The 15,255-nt window shown below is 45.3% G+C and overlaps 1 protein-coding gene across 1 annotated transcript in view; it reads right to left on the reverse strand.

The window, feature by feature from the left end:
- The window catches only part of LOC129387391 (uncharacterized), an 89,695-nt gene extending 76,235 nt beyond the window's left edge, over positions 1–13,460 (reverse strand). Inside the window, exon 1 of the mRNA XM_055076317.1 lies at positions 12,947–13,460. Coding sequence (XP_054932292.1) covers positions 12,947–13,387 — 441 coding nt within the window. The 5' untranslated portion in view covers positions 13,388–13,460. The remainder of the gene's footprint in view (positions 1–12,946) is intronic.
- Between the last annotated feature and the right edge of the window lie 1,795 nt (positions 13,461–15,255).

Genomic DNA, 15,255 nt, shown 5'->3' on the forward strand with positions numbered 1-15,255 from the left:
AGCGTGAGCTCAATTTAAAGAATGGTACTTGTGCTCATTTCGTGGTTCGCTGCCGCGTAGGGATGTATATATCCAAATTTCGTAAAACTGAGACTTTGCAAAGGCATAGAGCGCCAAGAACAAGAGACGTAATGGAAGCATTTTACATGTATTTGGAATGTAACAGATGCATCAGTCAACATTCGATAGCTTTGTCACAGGCACAGGTGTCGTACCTTTGGGAGCGTACGCGAACCAGTTCTCGATTGGAAAGCTTTGTTATCGACACGTGTATGTTGCTTTTGTTTATCATGCACACTTAAGAGGGTGCCTGTTCTCTTTTCCGTACAGCTTTCGAGTTATCCGGTGTCTTTGGAAATAAAGTGCTAGTTTCGAGTAGCGCCCGTGTTTGTCATTTTTCTCGTTCGTCTACACCTTTCTCGAGCAGTTTCCTCCAAAATTTAAGCACACCAGCTCGCCCAGCTCTCAGTTTTGATCAACAATCTCATGATTAAGATAATCTTAATTACTCGGTACTGCACGTACTGGATAAATGGGCTACTGAATTCATGAATGACCAAGTAAGGCACATTGTCACAAGTAAATGAGCTAATTATTTTGACACTTCGTGTCGCTCACATAGGTTTGTATTTGCGGTGCCATCGCAGCATATAGGATAAGGCAGGTTCAGCGTTGATGAGGCGTGAGAGAAGTCCCCATAGCGTAGAGTGGCGCCATTTTCGTCTGAAGGAGCCTTGATGAGAAAGCACGGTGCACAGACGCAGGGTGTAGAGGAGGCAGCCAGACAGGTACGGGGCCGCTGTTGTCCCCCTCCGACTCAAGTCTTTGGTTGCGACGCCATCGGTTCGTATCTTCCGGTCGGGTGCTCAAGCGCAAGTCCTGCCTCTTCGAAGATCACACCGACTCTCCCTCATTCTTTTTCTTTTTCGTCATTTTTATTCCTGGTGGCACGCACTGGCATCATTTACTTCTATGGTACAGCGGCAGCGCAGCATGCGCAGTTTATTTTTTCTTCGTCACCCCTTCCGTCCAGGCATCTCCTCTTCTTCTAACACGTGACACAGCCAAACGTATATTTATAAAGACCGATATGCTTCACTGCAAACTGCTTTCCAACGAGAAGCGCTAAAGCCAGTGTAATTTTACGTCACCCTTCTACACCGTGCCAAAAGGTTGGACCATGAGCCGCTCTTTGGACTCCCGCGTGCATAAGGAGGTGAACTGTACAAGAAATTTGACCCAAGGTACTTATAATACCTCGTCTGTTTGGAATAAAATAATAGAAATCTTGACTGGGAAGCTATATTTCAGATATTTAGTATAAAGAAGGAACGTTAAGACGCTAATAGATTCATAGCTGCAATTCATATTATAATTTGTGCTTTTCGAAGAATAATGAATTAGAGCGGAAAGCCTGACCACAGAGAGATAAGATCATTAATACCGGAGTGTTTTGTTTTATTGATTTAGCATTCTTCGCCTACTTTACGTATCTATCTATCTATCTATCTATCTATCTATCTATCTATCTATCTATCTATCTATCTATCTATCTATCTATCTATCTATCTATCTATCTATCTATCTATCTATCTATCTATCTATCTATCTATCTATCTATCTATCTATCTATCTATCTATCTAAACGAGTTTCCCGGCTTCCTGGATCACCGGGTAATAAATGGTCGAATGATTCACGCATAGGCCTGCCCTGATATGACAACAAGGTTCGCAACCAACCATCGGACTATCCTGCGTATGCGGCAATGCGTACATATCTGCCATTCCTGCAAGATTCTCATCTCACCTCGACATGGGTCACTGTAGCTGCGGGGCTGGGTAGGTGCCGCTGTTCAATGAAACTCTTCGACGCCAACTTGGAGCAAAGGCCATTTGGCAATCGGTCAGTGCTGCTCTTCAAGGAACCTCTTTAATGTCAATTCGAGTAACTGGGCGTGGGTCTGTCCAAATGTGAAGCCCTTCAATGAAAATATGTGGCGCGAACTTGGGGAGCTAGGTATCTGCGGCTGGGACTGTGCGGATCTACACTAACAGCAAAGATCGTTTAAATTTCTACCATGATACGTTGATTTTAACGCATGTGGCAAGCATTTCTCAAGGACAGAAACCAGCCATTTTCGCTGGCTGCGCCACAATTGCACTGGTTCTGTGCCGCCTTTGGATGAACGTCCTTCGCATTAACACTTCGTCGAGCCGTGCGATGAGTACACTGCGTATGTGCCTCTCTCCAATGAGCCCCTCGCCAATTTGGAGCACTAAGTATGTGCCACTGGGTGTGTGGCAAACGAGAGAATATGTTTCATCCTTCGCGAGCATAAGCACGCCACGCTTCTCGTCCCGGAGTCCATGCCAGGTCGTCTCGTCAGTGCACTAGATGGTGCAGCGTATCACGAAAGAACCGCGATAGAGCGGCTTAGTTGCCGCATCATGCGTTGCCGAGCGTTCGCAAGCACCAGCGCGCCATGCATTTTGGACGCCACGTGGGCTTTGCGGCGGCTCCGCTAGATGGCGCCGAGTGTTCTCAGGGGTGCGCGATGGAGCAGTCCCGCCGCAGCCCACGCTCAAGGCATAACTCATTTCGACCGTGGCAGTGCGTCGCGTCGGTATATTGATTCAATGCTAAACGCTTCACCGTTGACAGCGATCGCTAGATGTTTTCTGTCGAATTTTTTTTTTCGTATGCTTCACCGTGGACAGTGATCATCGCATGGGTTCTGCCAAATTGTTATGCGCAATAATTAAGCGCCAAGTCTGCCTTTAGCGCCGGCATCCCTCGGCATGATCCCTTGGCGTAACCGAGCGCACAAGCGCAGCGAATGATAAAAGAACGAACGCTGAGTGCAGCGGGGTATGAAAGACGGCAATAGTCAAAAGAACGCGAAGAAAGCGGAGGAGGAGTGCATGGCGAAAGCGTGAGAAGAAAACCGGGGTGACGCGTAAGGCAGGCTCAGCAACGTAGCCCGCTACGAGATGTCACCAGAGTAGCGCGACTTCGTCTGTTCACCGCTGACATGCGGCCAGCGCACCCACTGATATGATATGTGTAAAAAAAAAAAAAAACGCTGTATGAGCGGTGGTCTGTCTGCGGCGGCCGCTGTGAACTGTGCCTACGCGTCACCCAGGCGCTGCCTCTTGCGATCTTCGGATTTCCGAGGCAGTCGGGCCACGCTTCGCTTCATTTATAATGTGCCGCACAAGACAGATTGTCCGTGCTAGCCAATATACGGCGAAATGGAAATAGGTATAGAGCTGAGCTGAAATTTCCCATTATGAAGTATCCTAACCATCCGTGTTTTTTTTTTTACTTTATGAGAGATGGCCGTCAATGCAGGTAAATCATCTGCCATGAAGCTCTTTGAGTACATTTAGTAGAGTTTGAAACAGTGTTGGTATAGAGCTGAGCTGAAATTTCCCATTATGAAGTATCCTAATCATCGTTTTTTTTTTACCTTATGAGAGATGGCCGTCAATGCAGGTAAATCATCTGCCATGAAGCTCTTTGAGTACATTTAGTAGAGTTTGAAACAGTGTTCGAAAAAAGAAAAAAAGAAAGGTCGGCATATCCCACGCCTTGTGAGAATCGATGTTACGCAAAGTAGTGTGCGGGAAAGCTACCAAGTTAAGGTAATGACCATAAGAGCAACAAGACGTAGGCGACTAGATAGATAGATAGATAGATAGATAGATAGATAGATAGATAGATAGATAGATAGATAGATAGATAGATAGATAGATAGATAGATAGATAGATAGATAGATAGATAGATAGATAGATAGATAGATAGATAGATAGATAGATAGATAGATAGATAGATAGATAGATAGATAGAGAATGGCAAAGTGGCAAATGTTCGCATAGAAATGCTTGGCATTTCAAATTTCGATAGACTATTCGGTAAGATGGTTTCATTAGAGGAATATTGACAAGGCGTCTTATTCTTGAATTACGCGCAGTGCTCGTACAGCTCGAAACCCCAAATACATTCAAGTGCCTCGAGCAGGCAATCGGACGGCAATTCTGCATGCATTTGCGAGCTTTTTTCCCACCTGGAAAAACACTTTACCTTGTTATGCCAACTTTTCTTTGCTGATGATTTGTTTTAATGGCATTCTTAACCATCCGTTGCATGCCGTCGCGATTTTAGAGCAGCCACTGCAAGCTAAGTAAGGGAAGCGGACCAATCACATACGCGGCACCACCCTCTTCATCCCGTTATCGTTTTTCAGTGCACTGGCTCGGTCCCACGGAATGCCTCTTCTCTTCAGCGTTCTCCTCGCCTCTTATTAGCCATTTCGATAAGGCAAGCCGCTTAGTGTAAGCAATATTATCCATTTTTAAAGCAAAGTGACCTCCTATGAACGAGGAGAGCGTTTCATTGGTACGTTCCGACAACCCTGCTGGTCACCGCCCGATGCTTCTGTCGGTGGTTACGAAAATTTGACGTCAGGAGATTGGAATAAAAACAAATTGGAATAGTTTTACTTTATAGGACCCCTCTTTCAAATCTTTCTGTTCCAATTCTGCAAGCAGCCCTCCACAAATGATTAAATTTTACAACGGCCATCCCCACTTTGCCGGTCTGTCACTCGACTTCAGAACAACAGAGAAAATTCTTCACCTGACGCACAAGTACACATTGATGATTCAAGGTTAGACTGTACGAAAGAAAATAAATTCGGATTATACATCTTTTTCATTATCGACCCCCCCGCTATCGGCCACTTCGCCTTTCTGTCGTGCGACCTCACAAAACTGCCAAAGCTCGCAGTATCAAAGAGACGCGTACACAAAGGTGCATCTAAATAGGTCGCGAAGCCTGGAACGAAAACGGTGCAAGAACGTATCGCCAAAGATATCAGTTAATGGTGCACGATTAAAACGCGAGTAGGTGGGGGGGGGGGGGGAGGAGAGGGCGTGTACAAACGCTGAAACAAGAAAACCTAAGCATAACAGCGAGGCGGCCTAGTTGGAACGCATTCATCGTAAAACGATTGCGCGCAAACAGACAGGGACGAAGAAAAGGGCAACACAAGGACGAGCGCTTTCTAACAACTGGTTTTATTTTTGAAGAACCACCTGCTTAAATACCCACAGATATGCGCGATCTAGTCAATAGAGCACGCCTGTAGCGCATATGATAGCCGCAGATCTGCGCGATCAAGTCTAGAGAGCACGTCAATTATTGGCGGCGAGGAGTTACGGAGTCGCCATCTATCGGAAGCGCCTGGCTGGCGTAGTATGAGGGATCACGTGGCGCGCTCCTCATAGGTTTTGCTATCAGCGCTCACTGAAAACACCACGCACGAGCTCTCCCGGACATTTCTGTAAGTGCTTTCGAAACGAGAGAAGTTTGTTACTGTCTAAATAATAATCATGGGCAAACTTAAAGCACAGAATCGTTAACAGACGATATCTCTTTACCGAATACGTACAGTGAACGCCACTGCGCGCGGTCGCCGCGATGGAGTCTCCCGAACCGGCTTCTTGCGTGAAAGGTAGGTAAACGCTGAGACCAAACTATGTGAAATATGTTCTTATAGTGTTTGTATAACTGAATGGAGCGTAATAGAATGAATCCTCAATGCAACGATCGCACAGAGTCGCAGCGACCGACTGCGCGTCTGCATGCTTGTCCGCGCACTGTTTCGCTTTCACCGCGTGTGCGTTTTCGCACCGTGCCATGAGCTTTAGGCCGCAGAATATGAGCATTTGACAGTATACAAGCAACCATTGTTGCATGGGCGCTATCAGAGTTGTTGAAAAATAATTTCATCGTAGAGACTTCGACGGGGACTGTGATGTGCCGTCGCGACGATTCAATCTTTTTTTTCCTCTTCTAAATTCTTGGACGTTTCAATATTATTTCTCGAGTTGCGTCGCACTGTATGTTTATCGGTGTTCTCAGCGTGCGATTTCCCGCTGCTTCTTTTTTGTGATCCAGTGCATTAATTCATAACACAAACATGACCATATGCCATGATTTTTTTAATGTGCTTCTTACCGCTCCGTTTCCACTCCAGTGAACTTGCCAGTATATATAGCATCGACAAGTTCATAGACCAAACCGTCATGACATTAGTCGGGCAGCGGACTCGGGCGAGCGTCTCAGTGCGCGTTTTCCGAACATCGCAGACCCGGCGCCGTAGCAGAAATCTTCCTCGCGTCTGTGCTTGCTGCATACCCGAGTTGTAGCCGATGGCTGTTTGCCGGTTTTATGTTTCGCCAGCCAAGCTTTACGCAGCTTCTTGTCCTGCGGCTACGTGTGAATAAGGCTGACACCGGGCTCCGTTGCGTACGTCCGGCACTGCGGCACCGAGCAGTAGCCTACCATGTTGCGCGCCTTCAAAGGCAGCCAGTACCTATTGTGGTGCTTTCAAGCGTTGTAAAAGAGACGCTCGAAGTGGGAGAATCTCGCCACTAAATGAGGACTGCAGCGTACGAGGGAATTTGAACTCTCGTTTTCAGCTCGCTTCGGCGCTCCTGAAGCAGCCGACGCGGACGCTATGCCCACGTGATCCCTAATAGCACGTCACGCCGACGGTGGCGCCAGCTTTTCCAGTGGTGGAGCTCGAGGCCAATACATATAACACTTGTGTTAAAAAGACGTAGACAAAAGCCACCCGGTCAACATAAAAACAGCAAGGTGCATAAAACAACCACTTACAATAAAATGCGTTACAGATGTAATAATAGAAGCGAATTTTTTTTATCCAACAACAAAACAGAAGGATGGCTGATGCATTTTTTTTTTGTTTTTCAATCCAGTGTGCTTCCACAATTTCCCTAGCGATTTGATTCCTATGCCTATACCAAATGTCTGTGCTACTAAGACAATGTGAGCAATCATGTTCTTGGCAATGCATTGCCAAATGCGTACTAGGGCGACCTTCAGACGAGACAAGTGCTCCCTTAACCTCGTGTTAATGCATCTTGCAGTCTGCCCTACGTACACACGACCACACGTCATAGGAATCTGATAAACGACGTTCTTCGCGCAATCCACAAGTTAGTTCTTGCGCGGATGTTTAAGCAGGTGGTTATGTGTAAGCAGGTGGTAAGCAGGTGGTTCAGGTATAGGTTCAGGTGGTTCAGGCTCAGGTTCAGGTGGTAAGCAGGTATGTGTAAGCAGGTGGTTCTTCAAAAATAAAGCCAGTTGGTAGAAAGCGCTTGTCCTTGTGTTGCCCTTTTCTTCGTCCCTGTTTGCTTGCGTGCGAAAGTTTTAAGACAGAAAACCTATGTGCAACAAAATGCTGTAGAATGTTTAATCAGAATACTGGCAGACGAGTAACTTTCCCGCTTCACATATTTTTCCAGCACTAAAAGAACAAATGTTATTCTTTTCCCTTTGACAACTGATTAGTTCTCTCTTGGTCACCCCTACCAACCAGTGATTCCGGGGCAAGACTTGGCAAGGCTTTGCAAGCCAGCTATTATTTCGTGGGGAATGATGGTTCTCCCTTTAACGCGGCGGTTTCATCCGAGTCTTTTCTCTAGAGTGTGGCGTGCGCTTCACTTCAAACTTTGCGTGACCGAGCGCACTGTATTCGTTGGCGGATGGTGTGAGGGCGGGTTTTTTGTTATCCTTCATATTCACGCTGTGGCTTCCGACGCGCTTGTCTCGTGGTGACGATAACTGCGGAACGCCCCGCGAAGAAACGGTCGCGCTATGTTCATTTACTGTCCGTAACACATGATCTGAGTGTCCGACGGGCCTCAAACTTAGTAAGTGGAATGTTCTGTAAATGATAGTGAGGCGCAATGTTGTCTGATGATTGTTGGATACAAATACATAGTTTCGCAAGGAACTACGAATGATTCTGTGAAAATGATTCGCATAAGTTGCAGTGCATTACGACTGTGTGCTGGTGATAGTACTTATCATCAATGAAGCATGTTTTGTTTGGTCAGTTATATTGGTTGCATTAGCGACGACGAATAAAAGCGAAGTTGCTTTTGAAAGCTCTTTGGCAGTGCAATTTATTTGCATCATATTCGCTCACCTTCCCAAGGACGCTACTGGAGCAATCGCCTTCAATAACAGCCTAATTATGTTCACATTAAGACATACGCCCCTGCTAATAGTTAAAGGACACGCTGGCGCTTCAGGTGAGACGAGTCACAAGCTCGCCTCGTCCTCAAAAGAAAAAGTAACCGCTATCGTAGCGGCCGTAATGCCGGACGCTAAAGAAATTCCGACACTCGTACGAAGCAGCTTGAGATCTTGATGTCGCTTTTTTTTAATTTTTTGCTAGCTGCTAGTTGTCCGCACGATACGTAGATGGAGACGGTTACAACGAGCTTCATTTTCTTGGAATGTGGGCTTCTATGGAAACTTCGCTACCAGTTTACATATACCTTGGATACCCATCAAAGATGCATTGTTATGTCGAAATAGCTGGAATAGCCCAACAGTGCCCCGTTCCAATATAAATCGCCGATAAGGACCATGCAATCACTCTGGCCCTGGCTACTATAGAGCTGCCATTCAGCATTGATTTATTTGCGTAGAATAAAGACTTTCTCATGGGAGCACATCGTTATGGAGCCTTGCTGGAATGTACGTGACATCGCTCTTACAAAGTTTCTTCGCTGAGGATCCGTTTTAGCTGCATTTCAGCCTTCCATATCATGCCATCACAATTCACTACCAGAAACCGAAAGCTAAGCAAAGAGCGTCGGACCAATCGCAGACGCCGGCACAACCCTAACCGTCCGCTCATCTACATTCGTTGCAATAGATTGACCCAACCGAAACTCTGCATTTCTCCGTGCCCCTCGCCCTTGGTCAGCCACTTGAACAACTTGTAAAGTAAGGCAATCCTATTCGCTTTGAAAGCAAGGAAATCTGAGCTTCTAAAAACAAAGACACTGTTGCAATGGCCTGTTCAAACAAAGATTCGAGTCACCACATCCTGGTGTCGCTGGTTACGTACGTTTGACGTCAGGAGATTGAAAATAAGCACATTGGAATAGTTTTACGCTAGAAGGCCCGATGACACTTGAAGGCCATGTGCCCCAATCGGTCCCCACGCAACCATGAAATCGGATGCTATTGGCAATGCATTCGAGTATCATTCCAGGATCGATGCAAAATATGCTGGGAGAATGAAGCGCGTCCTGCGGCCCATAGCTCAAAGACGACGAAGTCAAAAGAAGACAAAGAGCGAGAGGGGGGGGGGGGGGGAGAAAAGAAAATTAAGACAGAAATCAATGTGGCATCGTTTATGGGGAGTTTCTGAGTGCGATTTTATTACCAAGAGCAGGCAATATATACTACGGTAGTATATAAAGGTAGATGAGGTGATACCTCAACTTTGAATTGCTTAGTGTCGCTACCAAGATTTTTATAGATAGGCATTGACAGAAATGTGTTCTTAACGTCCACGACTGTCATTTTTCCCTTTTGAGGGAGCAAGATATCGAGATATTACTGGAGATGCAGTGTTTTATTAGCTACTTGGTACTTCACCTATAGTTAGGTTCCTTGTATTCTGTTTGGGAACTTGCGGATATTGCTGACTGTGAAATCGGAGTGGAATATGTTACGCCTGTAATCTCCTGCGGCAGTTTGATCTGAGAGAATGGCCACTGAATACGGGCCTTTTTTGGGCGATGAAAAAGGCGTGCTTTTGAACACAGAAAAAAAAAAAACTGAGATGTGACAAAACGTGCACAGCAGTGCCTCTGCATGTTCCGAACATCACGGATAGACTTAGTATAGGTACTATGCACACACAGAAACTGTAACTTTTTCGGTATGTCTTACATTTTCATACTAAAGTGACAAAAAAAGGTAAGGTGAGGCGGCAGAGTATTGTTGGTAAGCAAAATCGAGTGATAAAACGAGGAGAGTAATAGCTATCGTGCACTAGCCGCCAGAGAAAAGGTGAATGCAGAAAAGAAGGAAGACAGCCGATGACCCAGTGTGTTACACTATTCTTTCAAGCATGAGCGAAGCCCGCAAATGCACGCAGAATGTCTCGAGCGGCCAGTCTCAGGGCAATCTTGCGTGTATTCGCGGGCCTCTTTAATGCTTGGAGAACAATTTTGAAGCAGCACGTATTGAGAAACCGAAAAGTGTACGCGGAGTTGTTCAAGTTGCTGCACAATTGCCATTGTCACTTTTCCTCTATATACGCTATTTGAGAAGCTCATCAGGTAAGTAAGAGTAATTCTGCAATTAGCCGGAATACGATAAATAACCTGAGTACCTCCAAGCGACGGTAACGATTTTCTTGGTTATGTCTAGCTACGTGACATTTTCATACTGTTAAAGTTTGGCTCAAGTTACGTGGGACACCATATGTATACGAAGCTACGCCTCGTTGGAAATTTATCAACATCAAAGAATACTTTGGCAGTAATGTTAAAATGCAGCACACCGATATTTCCTCAAAACATAATTCATGCAGAACAGCTTATGTGGCTCTAGCAATTGTCCGCGATTCTTGACGCTTCAATGAATTCTTTTACTGCGCTTACTGTACGTTCTTGTCAAGTCGCTGCAGACCTCGAAATTTATCCGTTGTAGTTTTTGAATGTCGAGCATCAATACTGCAATGCCACAAATTGTGCTCAATATCTTCTTCTGATTCCGAGCAAGAGCCCACAGCACTTCTTGCTCAGAATATGCAAAACGAACTTTGTGTACGCTGCGCCCAGACGGATTCGGGGTATTACTGTTTGGACAGAACGGTTGACTGTTACCGGCAGTTTGAATTGCACATTTGGACAAATTTGACGTAGAAGCCAGTTCTGACTACAATTCCCTAACTATTTCTTGACATTCCAACTGACGATTGAGGTAACCTGCTGTGTGAATCACTTTGTGATAGTGGTATTAAATATATAATTTTCAGTGGACGCAGCGCGTGCTAATTTGTCAGTCACTGTACTGCCTGGAATTGCAGGACAACCATAAATTAAATGAAGTAATATTTTCTGGTGCATTTCTCTGCGTGACTTTTTTTTGCGATTTCTATCTAGTTACAGCAAGGAAGGAAAAACGCGGATGTGAAGCTGCAGGTCAGTTAAACCCTCTGCTGACCCAGCATGACTGCAATTGAATTCCGGCTGTAGCATACTGCAGCACATGGCCTTTTACTATACGCGTTTCCATGATTGATAGGATGTTCGACACACCGAATAGCGGCGAGAAAAGGAATAGTTTCCTTTTCTCGGTGGTGCTTACGACCACTATTCGCATAGTGTGTGTAACTGGGTAATGTAATTCAAATGTTTTTATTGGGAAAATCCCGCATGAGTTAGTGTACAATAAATATATATTTAAAAGCTCTGTTGCTGCGAGGAATCATTACCAAATTCGCTCAGGATCATCTAACCCCTCTGCTTTTCTTTTATTTGAGTCTGCAGCCCCTCGGCATAATAGTATGTAAAGCTGACATATTAATAAACAGAGATAATATGCCGTGACTGAGTGGGATATTAAATGTTGGTCAAAATTGACCCATGGGTCTTTGTTGCACTGCAGTAAGATATTTACAATTCTGAAATGTTCAATTGAACGGTTCGCCAATATAATTCGCAAATATGTTCACTTGCTTTATGAGAAAATGATGGCGCTATTAATAGCTGGTAGTACTTCGTTTTCATACTAAATTTACCCTAAGTTTCACTCACTGAGAATATCAAATAGGAGTATAACGGCAGTATCAGTAATCGGGATGAGAAAGCCCTGGCCAGCCTTGTGTTTCTTCTTCTAATCAGCCTCCGCAGCTGTATTACCTACATTTCAAGCGTCGAAACTCATTTTTATTCTGTCCTTGAATATTAACTTGGAACTACTTTCATCTACGCCAACAACAAAGCTTTAGCTAAGTATGCAGGATGAAAAGAGCATAAAAAGCATAAAATACAAGGAGCAAACCGATCAGAGCGTCTAGCCTCATTATTGTTCAATACGTGTAGCTTTGTTCTTATGCTCGGCGTGCGATCACGCTGTCTGGTCTGGACCACGTTGTACTGGCTATGCAAGATGATTTTTTTTTTCTTATTCAGCTTCATACGGTGCATGAACAAGCTCTGGACGCGTTGGTATAAAAGGGACCACACACGTACAACACACCAGCAGTTAATACAACAGCGGCTGTAAGATCAAGATGGTAAGCTATTAATGCTTTCAATTGTCATGTAATCGCTTCTGCATGAAAGTCCTTCACGCCATTGCACATTCAGATTGCTCAAATCTTGAACAATCCTAAATGTTTCGCTGAGCTCTTCTTGCTATAATCCATGACATTTGTTTCCAATCACCACGAAATTCTCGGAAAGTGTGCATTCAGTGATATGGCAGGAATCGCTTCAATGACCATGAAATACTTTGGAGTGCACTGTTCTACAGTAACATAATCGTCCACCTATTACAACTGCTTCACAAAGCCCGTCGAGAAAAGAACATTCGTACAGAAATCACAGATGAAGGCAACCAAAATAATTAAGTACGTCAATATATACGCTATGTGACGAATAACCCATAAACAGTAGCTGTAAAAATGGCCTATTGATTTATACTGAAAGCTATTTGATCGTTTGCCTTATGTGAAAAAATCAGGTGCCAATCCACAACTTTAGCTGGCAAGCATTGCTTGCCGTTGGCCCGCTGCCTTATCTAATTGTATTTTCGACATCAAGGTGCGGCCAGTTGCTCCTAAAAAAATCTAACCTAAAGCTATACAAATATTCTGCCTATGTTCGTTGCTTTCCATTTGAAATATTCTTCTTACGTCCCAGATCCGTGCCTGCATTGTCCTGGCTCTGGCCACCAGCGCTTTCGCTGGTTTTGTCGGCACCGCCGGCTATGGCGTTGGCCTGGCCGCTGCTCCAGCTGTGGCCACCGTTGCCCACGCTGCCCCAATTGCTACCTATGCCGCTGCTCCAGCCGTGACTAAGGTTTCCACCACTTACGCTGCGGCTCCAGCTGTCGCCACTGTAGCTCACGCACCAGTCGCCACCGCAGTCGCTGCCCCAGCCGTTGCCTCCTACGCTGTTGCTCCAGCAGTGACCCGTGTGGCCACTGTCGCCCACGCTGCCCCAGTCGCTACCTACGCTGTTGCTCCAGCTGTCACAGCTGTGCACGCTGCCCCAGTTGTCGCTGCTGCTCCAGCTGTGGCCCATGTCGCCACTGTTGCCCACGCTGCCCCAGTCGCCACCTACGCCGCGGCCCCAGCTGTTGCTGCCGTCCACGCTGTCCCAGCTGTTGCCACTACCACCGTCCACCACGCCCCAGCTGTGGCCACCATTGCCCACGCGGCACCAGCAGTCGCTGCCTACCATGCCGCTCCAATCTACTACGGCTACGGCGTTGGTACCCTCGGCTACGGTGCTGGCCACTACGGCTACGGTCATGGTCTCCTCGGCTACGGCCTGAACTACGGCTATGGTCTTGGCACTCCATTCCACTACGGTGCTCTTCTCCGCAAGAAGTGTGAGTATACGGCGGTCATTATAAGTTTAGTTCGACTCTGACGTTAAAGGGACATGAAAGTGACTTCCTGATGTTCTTAAATTTGCCGTGCTTGTAATATGGATCTAATGAGTGGGAGTGATGCCACCTAAAACTCAATCAATATAGTGGCAGTTATCATGTGGCACAGGGTGTGTAGGGCTTCGCTTTTGTATAATAATCTCTCCAGAACCCCGTGATCACATTAAAGTTCAACGATAAATTGAATATTTATGAATATTACTTGCCGTTTGTTTCTCTCTTGCCCTCTTTTTTGCTTTCACTGAAAGTACAGCTCGTGCGACAGGAGAGATTTATCGCACATATATTAAGTTTTAGTTTCATAGCTTTTATAAACTCTTGATTGTTGCTTTTCTTAAATATATTTTGCTAGAATATGGACCATAAGCATAAAAGCTAACTGTGCATTAACGTATTCCTTTGTTTCTTCTGTTTCCAGAAAATATTTCCCTTATCGCAAGGAGGAGGAAATAAATCACGGTATAAATTATTACGGCTTTCTTTCGTTAGCGCTTCAACGACCATGGATTGCCACATCAAATGAAATAAACGTTAGATTTAATTCATTTGATCTGATTGTGTTTTTTCCTTGACGACTTTGCTATAGAGATCAAGATTATGTGCCAGAAGGCTGTAGAAAATTTCTGGCTAAGGAACACTGCACACAGAAGTTCTTGAACATCATTATCTAATTTGAGCTTCATACAACTTGAGTTTGTTAATACTAGGCCTGTCCTCTATTCTTCCTCTCCTTTCCCAATACGAAATGTGCCTAGTGTAATATTGTCACGTACGAGGTTGCAACTCAGTAGTCAGGGTTACGTACGAGTTTGTGCCGCTGTGGATGAAAGGAAGTTGTGAGGTGGGTATGTGCCACGGCCACATAGGACAACAACAACAACATCGGTAGATGGTGGTACCCTGACTAATGAGCTACAACCTCGTAAGTGTATATATTGAAAATACATATATTTTATTACCCCGTAACAACATTTTACTGCTTTACTTGTAACCGCTGCAGTATGCAACAACTTTATTGCCATTTTAGACCCACATTTGATTACTTACAATTCGGGTTTCTTTAATGTATGTACAAAAGGAGGTAAACTAAGATGGCCCTATTCAGGCTGAGCTTAAGAGTTCAATGCGAGTAGGAGGTAAGGCCAGCATGTGCATAAGAAGGTTACGCAGGAAGGGCAGCTACAGGACATTTAACTAACACATTCAGGCACTGAGAATGATCATGGTTATATTGCGCTCAGTTTTACACAGACGATATTAAGGAAGGACAGGACGTGGACGGACGTAGCGCAATTTGCGCTACGTCCGTCCACGTCCTGTCCTTCCTTAATATCGTCTGTGTAAAACTGAGCGCAATATAACCATGAACGTTCACCAACTAGCCTCCTTCATTGCTTTACTAACTGAGACTGACTCAGTTGCCTGAATGCAAGGCCTTCATGCAAGTGAGTGGCACTCTGGAGTTCTACGGAAACGTATTCACCGTATCGGCTGTTTGTGTCTTCGGAGAAGCAGTCACATCTACCGGATCTGGCCTGTTCTGACTGCCTTCAAGTGGGACTTTTTTCAATGGAAACATGTTCATGGCTGCGGATCATGATTTTCAGTCGTAACACTCTAAATACTGAGCTCCATTGGCGCTCGACGCACTGCTTTAAAAAGTAGCAGGAAGGGGACTTTGGACACTACTCCTGCAGACGACGGTCTAATAAGGATGGTCTGACGACGA

Source organism: Dermacentor andersoni, chromosome 3 (genome assembly GCF_023375885.2).
Source record: "Dermacentor andersoni chromosome 3, qqDerAnde1_hic_scaffold, whole genome shotgun sequence".
Lineage (NCBI taxonomy): Eukaryota > Metazoa > Arthropoda > Arachnida > Ixodida > Ixodidae > Dermacentor > Dermacentor andersoni.